Source organism: Boleophthalmus pectinirostris, unplaced genomic scaffold (genome assembly GCF_026225935.1).
Source record: "Boleophthalmus pectinirostris isolate CB_2022bp ecotype Guang Dong unplaced genomic scaffold, ASM2622593v1 HiC_scaffold_4, whole genome shotgun sequence".
Classification (NCBI taxonomy): domain Eukaryota; kingdom Metazoa; phylum Chordata; class Actinopteri; order Gobiiformes; family Gobiidae; genus Boleophthalmus; species Boleophthalmus pectinirostris.
The window spans coordinates 938,513-959,696 of NW_026571353.1; the positions used below are offsets into that span (position 1 = coordinate 938,513).

General features: G+C 44.8%; 1 protein-coding gene across 2 annotated transcripts in view; it reads right to left on the reverse strand.

Annotated features, from left to right (window-relative positions):
* Window positions 1-2,444: 2,444 nt before the first annotated feature.
* Window positions 2,445-21,184, reverse strand: part of wdfy3 (WD repeat and FYVE domain containing 3) — an 80,929-nt gene continuing 62,189 nt past the window's right edge. For both annotated transcript variants that reach the window (XM_055161714.1, XM_055161713.1), the window contains exons 42-66: window positions 20,603-20,836; window positions 19,848-20,016; window positions 19,313-19,476; window positions 18,797-18,945; window positions 18,176-18,296; window positions 17,995-18,080; window positions 16,579-16,659; window positions 16,009-16,063; window positions 15,722-15,841; window positions 14,994-15,111; window positions 14,199-14,305; window positions 13,709-13,862; window positions 13,542-13,633; window positions 13,244-13,456; window positions 13,025-13,166; window positions 12,705-12,859; window positions 11,559-11,717; window positions 10,851-11,030; window positions 10,131-10,313; window positions 8,868-8,961; window positions 8,661-8,798; window positions 8,350-8,565; window positions 7,383-7,494; window positions 6,984-7,181; window positions 2,445-6,262 (exon numbers count right to left, since the gene is read on the reverse strand). In XM_055161714.1, the coding sequence (XP_055017689.1) occupies window positions 6,145-6,262; window positions 6,984-7,181; window positions 7,383-7,494; window positions 8,350-8,565; window positions 8,661-8,798; window positions 8,868-8,961; window positions 10,131-10,313; window positions 10,851-11,030; window positions 11,559-11,717; window positions 12,705-12,859; window positions 13,025-13,166; window positions 13,244-13,456; window positions 13,542-13,633; window positions 13,709-13,862; window positions 14,199-14,305; window positions 14,994-15,111; window positions 15,722-15,841; window positions 16,009-16,063; window positions 16,579-16,659; window positions 17,995-18,080; window positions 18,176-18,296; window positions 18,797-18,945; window positions 19,313-19,476; window positions 19,848-20,016; window positions 20,603-20,836 (3,558 nt within the window). In that variant the 3' untranslated portion in view covers window positions 2,445-6,144. The remainder of the gene's footprint in view (window positions 6,263-6,983; window positions 7,182-7,382; window positions 7,495-8,349; window positions 8,566-8,660; window positions 8,799-8,867; window positions 8,962-10,130; window positions 10,314-10,850; window positions 11,031-11,558; window positions 11,718-12,704; window positions 12,860-13,024; window positions 13,167-13,243; window positions 13,457-13,541; window positions 13,634-13,708; window positions 13,863-14,198; window positions 14,306-14,993; window positions 15,112-15,721; window positions 15,842-16,008; window positions 16,064-16,578; window positions 16,660-17,994; window positions 18,081-18,175; window positions 18,297-18,796; window positions 18,946-19,312; window positions 19,477-19,847; window positions 20,017-20,602; window positions 20,837-21,184) is intronic.

Genomic DNA, 21,184 nt, shown 5'->3' on the forward strand with positions numbered 1-21,184 from the left:
CTCCTTTCTCGCTCAGACCTCACCCCCTCACCTCCTCTCTCCCTCAGACCTCACCTCCTCACTCCCTCAGACCTCACCTCCTCACTCCCTCAGACCTCACCTCCTCTCTCCCTCAGACCTCACCTCCTCTCTCCCTCAGACCTCACCTCCTCACTCCCTCAGACCTCACCTCCTCTCTCCCTCAGACCTCACCTCCTCTCTCCCTCAGAACTTAACTTAAACATCTGAAATTAGTGCATTAGCTCAAGTCCACTTGAACCATGATGCTTGTGGTCCATTAGCTGATACTGTAATACTGTGATACTGTGTGCTCGTGTACTGTAGTAGGCCCGTGTCAGACTCCACGTAAGAAATGAATGAAAACTTTTCCGGTCACATCCCCGAGGAGGCGTCATCATAAATGGGACGCGGCCCAACAGCAGAGCTTCTCGTGTTTTGCACCTGCACCAGCTCATCTGTCCCCTCACTGCTCATGGTTCAACACAAGCTGCACTCCCATTTTTAACAATATACCACGGTAAAAAGAACCACCACTTTGTTCTGATATAGTAATACACATTTACAATACTCAATAATTAAAGGTGCACTGTGTAACTTCAGTGGAGGGTCTGCCAATGTCACCTCTATGTGAATATTTAGGCTATTGCTTTGCCCGAATGGTCCACAGCAGCATACTTTTACTCCTACTCCTGAAGTTGCGGTTCCTCTTCCCATGGTGAGTGAGTCTACAAGCAGCAAAAGCTTTATGTGACAATATGAAATGATTTGAACATTTGTGTTTCTTGCAGCTCCATCTCATTTTTGTATCTGTCCTTTGAAAACACCAGATATTGTGCATTAATTAAGGGTTTTATGTGTGAAGAATCCCTCAGTCGTTCAGGTAGAATCCATGACGAGGAGAAAATTCAGTTTGTCTACTGGACAATGTGGTAATACAGGAAGTGCTCCACAGTGTTTCTCAACTCCATACACCTTCACTGAAGTCATTTCAGCCCTGGAATTGCCCATTTTTTATTGAAGACTAATAAAGCTCTGGGTATGTTTTAGAGCAGGCATGTCCAAACTACGGCCCGTGGGCCAAATGCGGCCCCCCAGACAAATTTTTCTTGGCCCTCAGGCTTCCAGGTGAATTGGCACAAATTACCTTACATCATGTAAAAATTATCTTCTTACTGCAAGTTTTTGGAAAATCTACCTTGATAAAGCAAATATTTAATATTTAGTGTGTGGTTTTAAGGATCTCAGCATGAGCCATCAGTGTTTATTCATGCTATTTGTGTTAAACTTGCACATATTTCAATTATTCAGTGTATTGAGCACCAGTCTACAGCCCTCGATCAGTCCTCTGCTTCATCTGTGTTTAGATAAGTGGCCCTTGATGAAAAAAGTTTGGACACCCCTGTTTTAGAGGGAACACATTATAACATGAATTAAAGCTCACGAGTCAGTTTTGTGGAATATAAAACCCTTAACGAGAAGAAAATTCAGTTTGTCAACTGGACAGAAGTTAGTTTGGTTGAAGATGTTTCACAGCTCATCCAAGCTGCTTCTTCAGTTCTGGTCAGACGCTGGTGGACACTTCCTTATATCTGTCTGCAGGGAGGAGCTAACTACTCTGAAACTACTCTGAAACTAACACACACACTTGTTTACAGTTTCTGTTAGTTAGTTATGTCTATTGACCTGTACAGGGTGTGGAGTCTAATTAGCAGAACAATTCATGGTCTAATAATTAGACCCCACACCCTTAACTAACACAAACTGTAAACAAGTAGGTGTGGTAGTTTCAGAGTAGATTCAGAGTAGTTAGTTAGCTCCCCCCTGCAGACAGATATAAGGAAGTGTCCACCAGCGTCTGACCAGAACTGAAGAAGCAGCTTGGATGAGCTGTGAAACATCTTCAACCAAACTAACTTCTGTCCAGTTGACAAACTGAATTTTCTTCTCGTTAAGGGTTTTATATTCCACAAAACTGACTCGTGAGCTTTAAGTCATGTTATAATGTGTTCCCTCTAAAACATCCCCAGAGCTTTATTAGTCTTCAATAAAAAGTAGGCAATTCCAGGGCTGAAATATTTCAGTGAAGGTGTATGGAGTTGAGAAACACTGTGGAGCACTTCCTGTATTACCACATTAAGTCACAAGGTGGAACACAATGATTTATGTTTGGGCCTAGGCCTAAATGTGCAGGGTTTGTGTGTTAAACATGTGGAAATGAAACAAAACACAATTGTAGGTGTGTTTGTGATGAGGAAACTTTAGTCGAACTTAGATCAGAAGCTCAAATTACATTAACTTTAAATTATAAATCAGATGTTTTGTCCCAACAATCACGCTAAGTTAGTCTTACCACCACATACTTGAGCAATGTAGTGTACTTGAGTAATATTTTGAGGTAACATTACTCTGACTCAGCATCGGAAGAACTGTCACAGCCGAGCAGGTTAAATGTTGGTAAACAGCTATTATTTATTGAAATGAAATTCAAATGCGTAGGTACCAGTTCTTTTGCATTGTCGGGTGGGAGTGATGCGACTGTGGGGGATGACCGTGGGAGCATACTGAACTCAACTATACAAGAAACGTCCAGGCTGCAGCACTGAGCCTGCCCCCTACAGGCGCGTTCAGAACATGCAACAAGTCAACCAACCTGCTGAAGTCTCGAATAAAACAAACAAAAATCTCCAAACGGATCCAGTTGCATAAATATCACTGTACAGCCCACTCAGCTCGTTTGTACAGGGGAAGGAGTGAAAGGTCAGAGCGGTGAACAGGTTAAACAGGAGCACACCTGGATCCTGGTGCAGACAATACATTTACAGACACAGCCTTCTGTTTGTAGGCCTATTTACAATGTGCTATTGACAAGATAAGAGGTGTACAAGTGAAGTGTGTTTTTTCAGTCCTGTGTCGACTCGGCCTGACACGGCACAGCTCTGGGGCTCTTTCACTTAAAAAAAAAACTAAACTGGGCTACTACTAGAGTCTTCACAGCAGAAATTGAGTTTATGACCCACACTTCTCCAGACTTGGTAAAGGTGCTATAGTACACAAAATTTACTCTTGTGAGTTTTAAGCCATGTTAGAATGTGGTTACCTCCTTTAAAAACATACCTGGAGATGTGTTGGGTTTTGTGTTCTGTCTACACTTCCAAATCCCAAAATGCCCTGTTCCACCTTGTGATGTCACGCACAGTACTGACAGTTTTCAAGTGAACCGCTACCTTTTTAATGGCAGATCGATAATTCCAGGGCTGAAAATTATTCAAATGATTCTAGTGAAGATGTGCGAGTTTAAAAACACAGCAGAGCACTTTCTGTATCAGCACATGACATCACAAGTTGGAACAAAGTGTTTTCTGTTTCAGATAAAAACATAGCCTAAACATGCAGTATTTGTGTTAAAAAGGTGTGAATGCAACAAAACACAAATCCAGGTATGTTTGATGAGGAAACTACATTAGAACAGAGATCAGACATAGTGTAGTATGGACCCTTTAAGTGGGTTTCATTCTGACTGATGTTGTCTTATAAAACATAACTATATAATAAGAGTATTCATTGCAGGGTCACTTTTGCCAGTAAAGAGCTTCTTTAAAAATCTGAAAATGGATATCACTGATCAGCCCCATGAACCAGCTGACTGCAGGAGCTGATCGTACCATCTCCAGGTTTAAAGGTCTGAGAGCCGGGGACTGTGACCTGTGAAACTCTGACATCACAACATTCTAAAAAGACAAAACATCTGTCAAATGCAGAGGATTTGATCTGCATCACTGGGTTTATCAACATGAAACAAAAACTGGCACAAAGTTTAGTGTCTTCTCTGACGACAAATTAATGAATGAACGAATGAATGAAACATTGATGTCACTTTAGTATTAAAGTGGTGGCATTATTCAAACACATAGATTTTTGAAAGGACCTTAAAGTGCATATGACAGGTTAGACTGATCGTTTCACTAAAACGTAATGATTGGCTTTATGCTTTTACTAAAAATATTGCTTAGTTTTTTTAAAATATTTTGTTACATTATGGTTGGACATGGGGAGCAGATGACATACGCAGAGGTAATTCCATAACGACCATACTGTAAATAAGGTCCAAAACTGGTCTGTAGTTATGATTTTAGATGTAACCATATAAAGAATCTCTGTATGATATTTTCGCGATATACATCTCACTGTACCTATTTATTGTAATACTCTGTGGAAGCTTACAAAATTGTGAATGTGACTTTTTCCTTTTAAAATGCCTTGACAAGCATTTGGTTCTGTCACAGTCCAAAGCATTCAGATTTAAAATGCTTAATAACAAAGTTGAAGTTATTCTCCATGTAGTCTGCACTGAAATGAAGCAAAGGATCATGGTCTATGCAGTTCTCTTTGTATTTCAGCGGTTGCTGCACCAAGAAAATGAATTTATGCAAAGAGACTTGTTATTCGATATATATTATGTACTGTGAGTTAGGGGTGTGCAAAAATATTGAAATGTCGATATATCGTATCGTTTAATGTAATGACACAGTATCGATAACGTGGGCTTCTGTATCGATATATCGCATAGTATTTTTGGTGTATTTTACTAAATTATTTTGTTACAGCGCTACAGTTTTGTTGTTTGTTTAGTGGAAGGAAACTCATTCACACAGCAAAAGGTTAGTTAAAATGAAAATTAAGAACATTTGACTTTATCTGCTATATTATCCGCTATAGAAAAATGTGACCATTTACCATCTGAGTCGACTCTACCAATGGAATAATTGTTTTTCTAAATTCAAGCGACATTCAATTTTATTTCTTATTTTAAGGGTTGTTGTTTTTCTATTTTTAAGTGTAGCAAGTTGTATTTTCATATTTTAAGAACAAAAATTCGTATTCCGCTGACAGATAATTTAACATTTTCACAGTTTTGAGGATTCAAATGTTTTTGTTTCATATTCACTTTGCACAAGAAGTGGTTTAACAAAGACTTTTGAACGGTATCGAAATATATCGTATCGAATTGTAAGTTCACTGTATCGAAATATGTATCGTATCGTGGCCTATGTATTGAGGTATGTATGGTATTGGCAACTTCTTAATGATACCCAGCCCTACTGTGAGTCTCTAGTTAAAATGAGACTGACAAAAATAAATGATACCACCTTTATTTTGTTAACATTAAACTCTTGCCTCTACTGTTGCTGTATTTTTGATCAAATTTTGAAGATGACGACATAGGTAGAGGGATTCTGTCATTTTTGTACTTTTCTTTTCAACTTTGTCCAACAAACTGCCACAGATCTGATGTAAAACTATGATACATATTGGCCACAGGTATAATCCACCAAATGAAAACCTGTCATGTGCATTTTAAGCCCCAGTATTAACAAATGTGTGGACCCATTCCCTTTTTTGACAGTGCATTACTCACTTACTTACTGCACCGGGCTCTGTAACTACGCTCCTATGTGGGACATGAAGGCTAGTCTATATTTAGTAGTAATAGTTGGATGTGTGGTTAGTCATTGGGTTGACAGCTAGAAAAAGCATGACTTGACACATTACGGCCAATACTATTTACACCAACTTCAACTGACACTGAACTGCAAATCTAGTCTGAGTACGCGCCCTTTACAAAGTCCTATACTGGCACAAAATTGATGATTAGTTTTCAGAGAGTTCATAGACATGCCTCAAAGTGTTCTGATCTCTGCGCATAAAGTGTGGAGTGCAAACATGTGAGATAATGCCACTAAACCTACAGCGGTGGGACGTCCCTTTTGTGAGAGCTGTAGAGGGCCCTGGAACCATCCACAGAGATCATACGTCTGCATGTGGTGGAAATGTGTCAACCAAATGCAAAAATCACATCATGGGAATTCATTAAAAAAAACAAAAATATATAAAAACAAAGTCGATGGGTATAAAAGGCAACGAAAAAGTGGAAGTGAGATGCTCGGACGCTGGCAACGTAGAAGGTTTGTGTCAAGTCTCTTCTCTCTGTGGGCATCCAGCTCAGTCACAGTCTCTCCTTTTCTCGTCACAGAAAAGTCAAACTATATACAATATGAACAAGTCCGTGGGGTCCCGGGGAGCCGAGGACCTGCCCTGACAGCGGTGATGGGGTCCGTGTGAGGTCAGTTTTGAGTGAGTTTGGGGTCAGTTTCGGCCTTCTTCGGCGCTCCGCTCGTGTTGTAGGTTGTAGTAACAGTTCTGGCACACTCGGACTGGAGAGGAGATCTTTAGCCGCTTGATTTCTGACTGGAAGCGGCTGCATCTGGAAACCACAAGAAAACAGGAAATGGGTTGAGAACACATTGTTGGAAGAGAGGGGAACACTCAGGAGTTAAATGTGATATTTTAAACTCCATAAACATGACCTATCCGTGTCCCGAGACACAAGGTTAACAGGTTCAAATCAAATATAGTGTTTACTGATAACAACTGTAATGCTGATTTATGCTGCGCTTTGTTTACAAGTCCCTTATCCAATCAGAAAGCAGAATGAGCTGAATGGTCACCACCTAAACCCCAGCACATGCACCAATCATGAATAAGTGCTAGTGCAGCCTCTGTAGGTCCGGGAAGGGCAGCTGAGGGAATTTTGGAGGTGAGCTTTCACATGAGGCCTGGTCTGTGCATATACTGAGAGTAAGACAAACTTGGATGTGTCTTTAAGGTTAAGGCTCTGGGGACACACCATCAGTTATGTGACTGTAGTAAAATCACTTGGAACTAAACACTAAATCCACTTTTTCACTACTAAATTCTGTATTTGTTGTTTTAAAAGCACCGTCTACAGTGCCCTGTTCCTAGACAATTTTAGTGCAAACAAGGACATTTTCAGCTTTCTGGTTTTGAACTGTGTTGTGCTGCCTTCAGTGGCCACTGTAGTTTCAGGTCAAATTTGATATGATGACACCCCCCAAGTCAGTAACTGTCAAAGTCTTTTTAAATGAGCATGGAAGTAGAGGTTCCAGTGTGAATGGATGGATTACTTCTGGCAGAAGAGCTGGCCACAGTTGCGGCAGTGGTGTCGGCGCTCGGTCAGAGAGAAGCGCACGGTGCAGCCAGAGCAGCTGTCCACGCCTTCGTCCTTTACCCAGTGGTCAGCAGCAGAACGCCCGGGCTGCTCACTCACTGACCAACTGAAGACTCGGCCACGTCCATCACCCACCAGCACCTTACTGTGGTCTCTGAAACAAGATGGAATATGAGAGAAGCCACAATGTGAGAGAAGAATTTATAAATGTCATTGTTTTACGCTGGGTGCTCTTCCTACTACACAATTCTATTACTGATGATAGTGGCACAGTCAAGAGTAGCTGTATGACTGTGGTCCCAGGAGAAGCAGGGGGTTTGGAGAGCTGACATAGATCTGCGGCAGAGGGACTCACTTGGAGATGGCCAGGGCAGTGATCTCAGCCGGGTGTCCATTGTCCTTGCGGTCAAAGGCTGTGTGCATGGTCAGTTTGCTCCTGAACACCAGTTGACGCTCCCATCTGTAACCTGGAACAACACACAGAGACAGTGCACAGCTCTGTGTCACTGATGGGCCTGTTAACACCCACACACACACACACACACACACACACACACACACACACACACACACACACACACACACACACACACACATCCACACACACACACATCCACACATACACACATCCACACACACCCACACACACATCCACCCACACACACACACATCCACACACACACCCACACATACATCCACACGCACACCCACACGCACATCCACACACACACACACACACACACCCACACATCCACACGCACATCCACACACACACCCACACGCACATCCACACACACCCACACATCCACCCACACATACATCCACACGCACATCCACACACACACACATCCACACGCACATCCACACACACACACATCCACACGCACATCCACACGCACATCCGCACACACATCCGCACGCACATCCGCACGCACACCCACACACATCCACACACACACACACACACCCACACTCACACGCACACCCACATTCACACACCCACACGCACATCCGCACGCACATCCGCACGCACACCCGCACACACATCCACACACACACACACACACACACACACACAACACACACACACCACACTCACACGCACACCCACATTCACACACATCCGCACGCACATCCGCACGCACATCCGCACGCACACCCGCACACACATCCACACACACATCCACACACACACCCACACACAACATCCACACACACACCCACACTCACACGCACACCCACATTCACACACCCACACGCACATCCACACACACACCCACACACACATCCACACGCACATCCACACACACATCCACACGCACCTGCCCGGAGTTGGTTGTAGGCGCGGGCCTCCACTGTGCTCCCTGGGCCTGGGCCGGCCTGGCTCACGGGGCAGTGGTGGCTTTTCAACTGGTTCTCAGAGTAGTTCACAAACACAAATCCGTCCTTCTCGTCGATACTCAGAGTGTCTGACCAGCGGTGAGAGTCGTCTGAGCCACTGTCCATGGACCATGAGGCTCCAGCACGCCCAGAGGGCCCTGTACACCAAACAATGAGCAGTGTCACTCATATTATGCTATGTAAGCTCAAATGCTCAATCCTTCAATTCTTTAGCTGAGTAAGTGTTCCTCACCTCGGGGCCGGTGCACAGCACTGCCCGGCTGACTGCCTCCTCCTGTGGAGGGGTTCCGGGGAGGTTTGGACTCTGGACAGGGCTCTTCTCCCTCAGACTCACTGCTGTCATCCTCTCCATTATGGCTCTCGCTGCCCTCTGTAACACACACACACGTTTCAAACAGTGTGTTCTCCACTAGTCTGTAGAGCCACAGGCCATACTCACCCATCTTCTCCTCGCTGAGGCAGTCTGGGACGTCTGGCTCCCCCTGCTCTGGGGCTGGTGTCTCTGGCACCTGCAGGAACTCCATCCTCCAGAACTAACACAGAGGCACAGTCAGACACTGCACAGCTTCACAGAGGTGTGTACAGAAGGGGAGAGGTGAGGAGGACCTCCCCTCACTACAGAGGTACACTTCCAGTCAAACGTTTCTACATTTTAGATACACATAGAAGACATCAAATACATGAAGCAAGATATGAAATTATGTAGCAAAGAAAAAAGTTAAATAACTCAATATGGTTTGCATTTAAATGCTCAAAGTATCCACCCTTTGCTTTGTCGGCAGCTGCAAATCTTTGTCCTTCTCTCAATGAGCTTCAGGATGAAGTCTCCAGAAATGTTTTTTACTTCACAGCTGTGCCGCATCACGGTCAAGAAATGCCAACCAAAACCAGTGCAAACCAGGGTTCAAAGCAAAGGGCAGGGTATTTTTAAATTTTTTTCATCTAAAAAAAAAGTTTGGAGTTATTACTTCTTGCTTATTTATTTTAGTTTTGTTTACTACATTCATACTTGTCATTCATAGCTTTGATGCCTTCAGTGAGTAATAAAGAAACGTTTGACAGATTGACAGACAGATAGATACGTTATTAACCCAAAGGAAATTTGTAAAGTAGTGTGTGTCTGTGTGTGTGTGTGTCTGTGTGTGTCTGTGTGTGTGTGTGTGTGTCTGTGTGTGTGTCTGTGTGTGTGTCTGTGTGTGTCTGTGTGTCTGTGTGTGTGTCTGTGTGTGTGTGTGTGTGAGTCTGTGTGTGTGTCTGTGTCTCTGTGTGTGTGTGTGTCTGTGTGTGTGTGTGTCTGTGTGTGTCTGTCTGTGTGTGTCTGTCTGTGTGTGTGTGTGTGTGTCTGTGTGTGTCTGTCTGTGTGTGTGTGTCTGTGTGTGTGTGTGTGTCTGTGTGTGTCTGTCTGTGTGTGTCTGTGTCTGTGTGTCTGTGTGTGTCTGTCTGTGTGTTGTCTGTGTGTGTGTGTGTGTGTGTGTCTGTGTGTGTGTGTGTCTGTGTGTGTGTCTGTGTGTGTGTCTGTGTGTCTGTGTGTGTGTGTGTGTCTGTGTGTGTGTGTCTGTGTGTGTGTGTGTGTCTGTCTGTGTGTGTCTGTGTGTGTGTGTCTGTGTCTGTGTGGTGTGTCTCTGTGGGTGTGTCTGTGTGTCTGTGTGTGTGTTTGTGTGTGTGTCGGGGTGTCTGTGTGTGTGTGTGTGTGTATGCCTACCCTGACCACTCCGTCAGAGTGTCCGGTCAGAATGACGTTCTGCGTGTCCCACTCGTACATCTCGGACACACAGCAGCACAGGATCTGCTGGCTGCGGCCGGTGAAGGTGTTGGCACTGGCGATGGGGCTGCCGTTAATGCTCCACATGTGGATGTATGTGCCCGCACACGATATGATGTCGCCCTGAGGAGGAGTGCCAATCACTTTGTAAATACATGGGAATGGACTGGACTTAAAAGTCCTATATTACACAGAAGGGATTATTTTTACATGGCACTTTAAGCCATGTGAATGTTGTTATCTCCTCAAAAACAGACCTGGAGTTGTGTTTTGTTTCATTCACACATGGCTGAGTCATTATTAGTCTGTCTGCATCTCAAAGATCAAAATGCTGTTCCACCTTGTGATATGATTAACTGGTAGTTTTCAAGTTAAGGGCTTCCTTTAACACTGAGTTCAGTAGTGACTGGTGATTCCAGGGCTGAAATTATCCAAATGATTCTTCCTGTATTACCACATGACATAACAAGGTGGTACAGAGTGTTTCCTGTTTGAGAGAAGAACTGAGCCTAAATATGCAGGGTGTGTGTTAAACATGTGTGAATGAAACAAAACAATTCTAGGTCTGATTGTGATGAGGAAACAACCTTACAACATAGATCAGAAAAAAGCGTAATATAGGCTATAATGTAATAAAGGCGTGTAAGATGGCAGACGCACGGTGAGCTCGTTGATGCACAGGGCGGAGATGGGTGCGCGGTGCCCTCTCAGCTGGGTGATGAACGACAGCTTGTTCAGGTCCCAGATGATGCAGGTTCGATCCCGAGAGCCGCTCACCACGATGTGATAGGCTGAGGAGGCCGTGAGGCAGGTGACCGCGTCCGTGTGTCCCAGTAAGGCCTGCACGAGACACACAGTTAGGGCTATGGATTTTTTTAGATAATATGCGATATTTGGCCTGCTGCTGCGACCGATAACAGATAGATTTGCAGATACCAATACTTATTTGGTATGAAAAACCTTAGTGAGCCCCACAAATGCATCCTAAGTTTAAGTAACACTCAAAAATGTACTTTTCACTTAATAATAATAATAATAATAATAATAATGATGATAATAATAATAATAATGATAAATGTATTTTACTGTGAGCTAAAATACAATGATGCATGTTTGTATCTTCTATGTTCATTTGGACTTCTGAGCCTGTTCAAAAACACATCCACACATGTCCACCAGAGGGCCCTCTCCTACGTTTATATGGCTGTGCACAGATGATGCTTGAGCCATATGACAGTAACAAGTGAATCATGATCTTATGCTGATGCGATTTGTGATTCAGAGCTTCTGTGTTTAATGCAGTTTTATGCTCAAACATAGCCCCGTTAACCCCGACAGACAGAAAACCTTCTGCTGTCCCATGTTCACCTGTTTGAGGCTCAGAGACTTGGCGCGATCCTTGGCGGTGCCCAGCTCCCACACACAGATGGCCGTGCTGGTGCCTCCGGTCAGCACCAGTTTGGGGTTTGGGCAGATGGCACACAGGACCTGCCCCCACTCAGACAGACTCTCGTACACCACCAACGCCTAGAGCAAACAGCAACGCAGTCAATGTGCATTCTGAAGACTTGTGTACAAACTTCAACTGAATAGAAGCTACACAAGCATATGACATTATGTAAGGCCCAATGGTCAGATTTCCATTGACAACAAATTATCTCCATTTGTCTTCCCTTATAACAACTAGTATTTAAGGCTATTAAGGTAACTGACCCTTTCTAGCAGGTGGAAAAGTCCCTAAGCTCCACTAAAAATGACCCATGAGAGCTCATTTTCAAAAATTCCGTTTGAAATTAAGGAAGTTAATAGTAGATGTTTTTATTATTTAAACTAACCAGAATATGCTGAAGTTTCCCTGGTAAAAACTTTATCCACATCTAACCACATGTGGAACCAAGGGTCCAAAGAAGACTCCAAAAAGATCACATTTGGTGTGTGACCATATTTGGAACTACACCATCCACATGAAAGTTCAGAAAAGTGTGAGATTGTTGTCAGAAATGGTCATTCTCTCAAATATTCAGGTTCAACAGTTAGTTTGTAAATATCTGCTTGGAGTAAATAGATCTTGGAGCTCAAAACTTAAAAAAAAAATTTGCGGCAACCAAATTTGGAATTTTGGGGGCCGACAGTAACCCCCTTAAATTAATATATGACAACAGATTTAGGGTCTAGGACCCAGAATCTACAATACAAATCTTCCGCTTTCTAGCTCTATTTTTATGAAGTTAAGGTAAATTAAGGCTTCTGAAAAAGTGAGCATGGCCCCAAAAGTTCAATGGACCATAACTCAGGAATGACTCAAGGGATTAAGCTAAATTTTTTTTTTTAGACAAATCTGAGATGGCTCATAGGGGAGGGCGGCAGATTTCATATGGACTGACCCTTTGCAGGAAAACTTCACATACGTTTAATGAGAGATCCTTTCAACATGGTCAAACCCTCAAATAATCAAGTTTTGTACAATATGAACCTGTTGAGATGTTGTTGAGGAAACATTGTAAGGAGTCTGACCTTGTCCGACTCGTAGTTGGTGAGGCGGCAGCTCAGGTCGGCGTAGCCCCAGGCAAAAGTTCTGCTCCATGATGGAGGAACCAGAGCTTTGTTTTGTTCCACAGCTAAGATGCCTTTGTCTGTGCACACAATCTGCCCCACCGGCTCCTTCAGCTCTGCACAGGCACACAGCAGAAGGTTTAGTTTAGTCTTTACTTAAAGGGGCAATGAACAGAGACATTAAGCTCATAAAAAACAGATCAGAGCTAAATGTAGTAAGCTCTGCTTTAAAAGGGGGTAAAGGACTCTGAGTGTGTGGATAACACTGGTGTTAAACATACCTTTGACAGGAGCCAGAGAAGGCCTGAGGTTGTCTAGCTGATGGAAGAAGATCTTGTCACTGTTGGAGCTTGGTGGAACACTGGCCACATCTCCATTGGTTTTACTACGTACGCGCTTAGGAGGGTGAGGCTTTTTGAAAAGCTGAAACACCAAAAACACACTGTTACATGCTCTTCCTCCCAGAGGAACCAAGCAGACCTTCTCAGATGAGTTCTGACCTGTTTGGGGATCTGTCCAAAGTTGTTAATGAAGCCGATGGTGGCGGTCTCCTTCAGTGGGTCGTTGATGTTGTAGATGTCAACCTGACCCTCGTAGAAGAGGTGGTGGAACACATTCACCGCCTCCACAGCTGGAGGACCCTGCTGCTTGTACCCGAAGATAAGGTCGATCCACTCGTGAAGGTGACTGGACACATAGTCACACTCCAGAGCCTGGAGACACAGGGACAGAGGACATGTTAGAGTGTGTAGAGTGTGTAGAGTGAGCAGACTGAGTATCGTGGGTGTGCTCCCCCACCTCTCGGTGCACGCGGATAAACTCCCGCGGGTCGCCCTTTGCCCAGGGCGGCAGCAGCACGTCCCCCAGCTTGGTGCCGTTCTGCTTGGTTCCTGTGAGGAGCAGAGCGCAGGTGAGAGGAGCTACTATAACAGGCCAAGTAATAGAATACAGAGAGAGATACTGACCCAGGTCAAAGTTGTTAGAGTTGAGCAGGAACTCAGGAAGGTAGAAGAACTCTGGGATGAGCTCTTTGACATCGGCCATGTTGTGTTTGGAAGCAGACATCCAGGCCTCACGGATGCTGTGAAACATCCTGTCAGCAAGGTCAAAATGGCCGCCCTGTGGTTGGACAAGGACACAACCAATGAGGAAGCTGACGAAGAGGGATCATGTGTGTGTTGGTGAGGGGTGTTTAAGTGAGACTAGACACCCAAACTCAGCCCACAAGCACATTTCAAATAGAGTCAGGGCAGCCCTGTGTGATGTAATGTACTTCTTGAAGTTGCAGTGGCCACTGAAGTTTTAAACCAAAAAGTAATAAAATGAACAAATGCAAGAAAATGTCAAAGAAGGACTTGGAACAGTACACAAAGCTATTAGAACACTATATACATACTTTAGAAGCAATAAGGTTAATCTAATGTTCAGTTCCACTTTAATGAGGTGTGGACAGACCTGCAGCCGGAGGAAGATCTGAGTGAAGGGCTCCATGCGCACCAGGTATGAGGCCACGATCATGGCAGAGGAGTAGTGAGTGCCATAGTGATAGGCCGGGGTCTCACCTGCCACATACAACATAAGGGACATTAAGGAGGGTTATCATTAAGGTTGAATTACTACCACTCTTTTTCATACTGCTTAACAATCAGATCTGGACCCAGCTCAACAGCTCTTTGTTAGAAACTTAGAAATTGTATTGATAATCTGATCCGTGTCAGCTCAACTCCGGGCTCAGACTGCATGTGGTGCAGCTCTGCTCCGGTGGCTCTGAGTGTTTTGCATCATTAAAAATAGAAAGAGGAGCTCAGGGTGCAGACTGATGGTGATGGTGCTGATGGTTGTTTTGGTTTTGGTTTATTTTTGACAGATGTAGGAGTGACTGCAGCCTTTTCTCTTCATAAATAAATAGTTTTGGCACACACACGTGGTCTCTGTCCCTTCACAGCAGAGCTCTGGTCCTCATGAGAGTGTCACAGAAATAAGACCAATCCCACACTGAGCTGCAGCTGCATTGGGGGCAGTCTGAATCTGGTTTGACATGATTATGAGCAGTGGAGTTGGCGTGTGAAAACAAGCGTAGACTGGAGCAATGACGTCTTGAATACAAGAGAATAAAGACAACTCAAAAATCTAAATATTGTTTGCATTCACAACTGATACCAGACACTACATTTGCAAAGCATGTATTTGTGTTCTTGTTGTGTTTTCCTCACACACTATAGAGTTCTGATAGAGGTGGTGGGCTCTCACCGTTAGGGTCCTCCCAGTCCTTGTACCTCTTCTTGTACTGTGTGAGCCGATCATCTGTCTGTGCTCCCATGGGCTTCGACAGGTTACGGAACGTCTTGGGGTTGTTAAGGTCCAGCTCCTGAAAAATATCACATAAACAATCTATGAAAAAACATATTTAAAGAAAATAATGGTGAATACTGAGGAGGAAGTCCCCATATAAACTTTAAAGGGAAGAATTACACTGTGGGTTGTGATACTTAGGTAATCATGTTACCATTTATTGTTCTGAAAATGCTACATTTGCCAAAAGTGACATATATTAACAAGTTTAATGTGTTTCATTTCACCACTGCACCTTCATAGCACTACCACAATACAATCAGTGTGCAATCTGTGCATCACACTAATGAAACTACTGCACATCACATCAGGTTTGTCAAGTTCGTGTTTGCCTTTGTGTATTCATGGAAAATTGCCATGGGTGATGTAGGTTTGTGGGCTGTTTTGGACAGGGCCACTGCTGCTAGCTGTAAGTAGAGATGATCAAACAGGGCCCAGGAGAGATGGCAAGCCTCTTCATGCATATTTTTGATGAGGGAATAAGACACGAAGAGGGAATTACATAGTAAGCCAATTCTGTATAATAACCACTCTTCAAACACCGTTTTAGAACTAGCAGAACTTTAATCTAGAGTATGGATGAAGATTTAGCTGAGTGCCAGACAGGCCCCAGACAGAGCCCAGACCTGGGAGTCGTAGTCAGCCAGAATCCAGGGGAACACGGGGTACTGCATGAGGTCGTTGTAGGAGCGGCCCGCCAGTGTGTTCAGGTGCATCAGGTACTGGAAGTTACTTATCTCTCCTCGCTGGAAACACAAATCATTCTCATACAGTTTAGAAGTTCATATTTGTGTCTTCTCTGAAATGTAAATGCACCTGGGCATGTTTAAATTATGCACAGTTAAATTCAACTAACTGTACTCCACTGGCCTTTTAGAAAATACAATATTGATGATTAACCAGATGAACCTACCTCCCATCGCTGGGTGACAGACTTTTCTCCCACCAGAGTGCTGAGCAGCCCAGACCTGACGAGCAGACAGAGGTCAGAGGGGGCAGGAGCAGAGGAGCAGGTCAGAGGGGGCAGGAGCAGAGGAGCAGGTCAGAGGGGGCAGGAGCAGAGGAGCAGGTCAGAGGGGGCAGGAGCAGAGGAGCAGGTCAGAGGGGGCAGAGGGGGGCAGGAGGAGAGGAGCAGGTCAGAAGAACACACAAGAGGATTTTCTCTCTGTAGGTTCAGGGATGCACAGCTTGAGTATTGTTTCTTTAACACATATTTTGTCATGGTCTGTATCTGCATGGGGTCAGTGTAATTCTGTTACAACAATTTTTTGGGTTACAGCTCCAAAATGTAAATCTTACATGTCCAAGATATTAGATATGAACAGCCAGACGGTGCCAGGCACCTGTTGCCCAGTGATGGCTCATAAGACATGAAATAACACTAAAAGAACACTAGATGTGTAGAAAAGTGTGTTGCATAAGAATGTTTTATCTGTCCTCTATAAGCTTTGTGTTTGCGGTGGAACAGAAGGTGGAGGATTACCCCTGCTCCACGCTGGTGTTTGGCCTCTGTCCAGACACTGACTCAGAGCTGTCCACCAGGGAAGGCACCACCGCCAGGAACCTGCAGGAACCAACAGGAACCAACAGGGAGTCAACAACTATGGACTTCTGCAAACCTCAACCATATCTTACTCATACTCATCAAAATCAGGGGGACTCTAAAAATTACCATTGACATGACCAATATTCCCTCTAATGTTTTTCAGCACTGAGCAAAATGAAATGTGTCTGAGCTTTATGCCTCAGCAATACTATGAGCAGGCTCTACAGTATGCGACCATAATGGATAATAATTGATCATCATGTTCGTTACGTCAGAAATATGTATTTATTAATATCTATTAACTTGAGTTCGGCATTTGTGTTTAAAAAACAGGTTTACAAGTGGGATTGTGTTTACTACATTGAAATTTTAGCCATCTGGGCTAGAAAAGTACATAGCTGAAATTCAGCTGAACAGTAACATAAATCTGGAGCCCAGGCAAAGATAGAAGGAAATGACACACCTCTGAAACCGTGACACAACACTCAAATGTAACTGTGGCACAACATACAATACAGTTATTCAATGTTCTGTTCAATAGATAATACCTGTGAAGTGATGCATTTTTGACAGTCGAGTCATGTCTGTGAATTCGTATTCGTACTGAAGAAAGCGTAATCATAACTTTTCATTTGATGATTGTAATTCTTGATATTATAACTTTTCAATTTGTATTCTTGTGGATAAAATACATACAATATATTTTTATGTATGACTGGACTCATTCGGGAGTTTACAGATGTTTATTTTATGCTCAACTACAGCCAAATACACACAGATTTCCAAAATATGCATGGATTTCTATCCTATCCACACAAATATTTCTGAAAGCTTTCTTACTCCATACTAACCTTTTTCTTTGGATCATTCCTGCCTTTCTTTTAGCCATTGTTGCTGGTCATTGACTGATTTGCAGATTGAACAGAGCGCGAGATAAATGTTGCTTAGGCTACATGTAATAAGCAGCATTGTCTAAAACCAATGAAAACTGAGTATGAGACCATCTCAACAACCACGAGCTACAGTAATCACCGTAGCTATAGTAACGACGCAAAGTCTGTCTTGGAACTTTCTGTCCATGACAGCTATGCACTAAATGCAGATTGCCACTCGGACTGCTGACATTTTTTAGTTTATTATTACCATTGTTAATATCAGTCTAATAAAAAAAACAACAACAACAAACAAACTATGAGCAATTATTTAATGTGCGGTCTGAAAAATCATGTGCATGGCAGATCTGAGAGGCCTGCACAGCTGCTCAGGCCGCAGCTTAGAGGGAACACAGGACATGACTATGAACCAAACCTTCTTTGATGTAAATACACTAGAGATGAGGCGTGGTGACAGTACCTCTGATAGACTTTGTTGCGCACTCCTTTCTGGAAGGCCAGTAGATAGTTTCGACCATCGGCTGAGAAAACTTCCACAGCCATGGGCTGGAAGGAGAGAAGAGGAGACACCAGAGACAGGTTTATACACAGGGCATGGGTTTGAGTGATTATAGTTTTAAGTAGTATGGAACAGTGCCCACCTGCAGCAGGTAGCGTCTCTTGTGCACCTCCTTGATGTCTTCATAGGCGAAGATACTGCAGGTCCTCTTGAGCTGGCTCTGGCCCTGTCTGGCTCCTCTCGGGATGATGGGCTCGTGCAGACTGTCAACAACACACTGTGTTTAGGCACCGCACTATGGCACAGCTGAACTACAGGGCAAGGGGCACTGTGGGGTGTGTTATTACCGACTCAGGACAAAGAGAGGAAGGCTGAGGGCAGAGGGGACCAGGGTGAAGGCAGAGGGGACCAGGGTGAGGGCAGAGGGTGCAGAGTGAGGGCAAAGGGTGCAGAGGGTGCAGGGTGAGGGCAGAGGGTGCAGGGTCAGGGCCAAGGGTGCAGAGGGGGACAGGCTGAGGGCAGAGGGTGCAGAGGGTGCAAGGTGAGGGCAGAGGGGGCAGAGGGGGACAGGCTGAGGGCAGAGGGGGCAGAGGGGGACAGACTGAGGGCAGAGGGTGCACAGGGGGACAGGGTGAGGGCAGAGAGTGCAGGGTGAGGGCAGAGAGTGCAGGGTGAGGGCACAGGGTGCAGGGTGAGGGCAGAGCGTGCAGGATGAGGACAGAGGGGGCAGAGGGGGACTGGATGAGGGCAGAGGGGCTCGTACTTGGGGGGGAGTGTGTCGATGTCTCTGATCTCTCTGGACACAGTCATGGTGTATCCATCGATCACGTAGAAGTGCTCTTTCCCAAAGAGCAGCAGGCCCTCGCTGGTGTCCAGCCCCTGCACGCGGGCACAGCGGTACATGTGCTGAATCTGAAACACCACAACAGAGTATGCACCAAATGTCATCATCTGTCCCAACACGCCCCCTACTGGTCTGAATGACTGATGTTAATTGACTTCTGTGAATTTCTCAGTCGATTACAGCCCTAGAAGATGTTTCTTCTGTTGGCACTAGGGTCATGAGGAGCTGGCTTGTTGGCTAAGGAGACAGAGCGGAGTTTCTCCTGGTCCAACAACTGCCCACCCTGTAAGTAGCCTGCAGTGCCACAGTTGTGTTTGTGTTCATTAGCTTAAGATAAACAATCCACTTCTGCCACTCTTTGCTGTAACCCTGACTCTTGTGATGTCATGTTCATAACTCCACTGTTAGAGGACCACATGAACTTGGTGAACCTACCTTCTCCCCCTCCTCAAGCAGCCTCAGCAGGGCTGTGTTGTCTGGCTTCTGTTCATCTTCCAGACCTCCAGATTCCAGCAGCTGGTCCTGACTCTGCTCCAGGCTGTCCTCGTCAGCGCCATCTGCAGTGGAGCGGGAGCGCTTCAGAGGAGCCTTCACCAGACCTAAATCATCACAAGGAGGAGTCAAGAAATAAATACATTTATTAAAAAAATCACTGAAATAGAGCTGGCTAACTTCACTCCCTTCTACCTCAGTGCCTCTTCAGAGTTTACCTGCTCCTCAACCTCATTACTTCACTCTCAGTGCTCCTCCTCGCTGTTCTCCGCACCTCATCCTCGTCCAATCAGCGTCCAGTCTGCCCAATTGAAACCATCACTGCAGATGCAAGGTCGCTTCGGTTGTGCCGCGCCCCACCTCCTCCCCAGCACCCCCTCGGCTTCTCGTCATCCCCTTCACTCTCCTCAGCCTCACCTCTGCTACCTCCAGTGTCCAGACCCTCTCATCTTTGACCTGGGTGATGGGACCCTCTCACCTTTGACCCGGGCGATGGTGTCCTCTCCAGGCTCTGGCTCCTGCTGACTGGTCTCGCCCTCCGCGCTGGGCTCCACAGAGTGCTGGTACATGCCTGGGTTACCACTTAGTACACGCATGTAGTACTCCTTACTGTCGTAGCTGATAGCGCGGCGATACCTCAGAGGTTTCTACAAAAACAACAAGTATAAACATGACTTCCAAGTTTATTCAAGGAGGCATGTGAGGCCAGTGTGTGGGTATAACGGCCCAGGTAGAGCGCAGTGTTCTGGGTCAGATGTGAGGTAGTCTGGGTGTATGGGACTCTCAGATGTGTACAAGTTAATGCTGATTTATTCTCAATTACAAAAACATTAGACATGATGGACAAGTTGTTTATTATAATTTGGCGTTTTAATTTTGTTATAATTTTGGTGAGCAGAATGAGCCTCACATGAGTCTCTCATTTGTGTTGCCAGTTTCAATGGTGAAATCCAGTTGGTTTAAACCTAAAATGCCTCGCTCTGATCTGAACGGTCACTAAATCCCAGAACCTGCACCAGTCCTGAGTCAGTGCTGGTGCAGCCTCTGCAGCTCAAGGAGGAAATTTTGGAGGTTTTGAGATTTCACATGAGGTCTGTCCATTTACTGAGAATGAGACAAACTTGGATGTGTCTCTATCTGCAGGTTAAGGCTCTGGCAACACAGTCTGGTTTGTGCTGCTCTGGGTCAGATGTGAGATACTCTGCATGTGCTGCAGATGTGAGTTACTCTCACCTGTGTGGAGCTGCTGGTGCTGCTCTCTGCTTCACCCACATACGGGTAGTGGATGTAGAACATGTCGTTCCGCACCATCTTCTTCCTCATGCGGCAGGGACCCTCAGTCATCTCCAGCACAAACTTGTCCAGCTGGGAGCCGATAGGGGGACCCCAGAGGCCTCGTTCACGCAGCAGCTCGTACTCTTTAGATGCCCAGTCCTCCGTCACATACTTCAGAGTGTTCTGTTGCCGCTGGAAATAATCACAACAAATGTAACCACAATGGACAGCAAGTCCAAAAGTGCATATGCCGGGTTTTCATGTTTTTCAAATTCTGACAAATCCTAACTTCAAATGAAGTCCTTATAATCATATGTATAGTGAGGAGTTTTTTTTCCCTGTTCGGTTGAATGTTTGACATCAACCAGTCAGATGGAAATAAGCCACATTGGCTATAATCTTTACATATTTTGGTCAGTGACATGATGCCTAAATTTTCTGTTCAATTGCAATTTCTTCAGTTTAAAGGGTTTAAATTTCATAATAATCCACCACATATCTGTAGAACCTCTGACCTCCATGGAACCAAACCATTTTTTC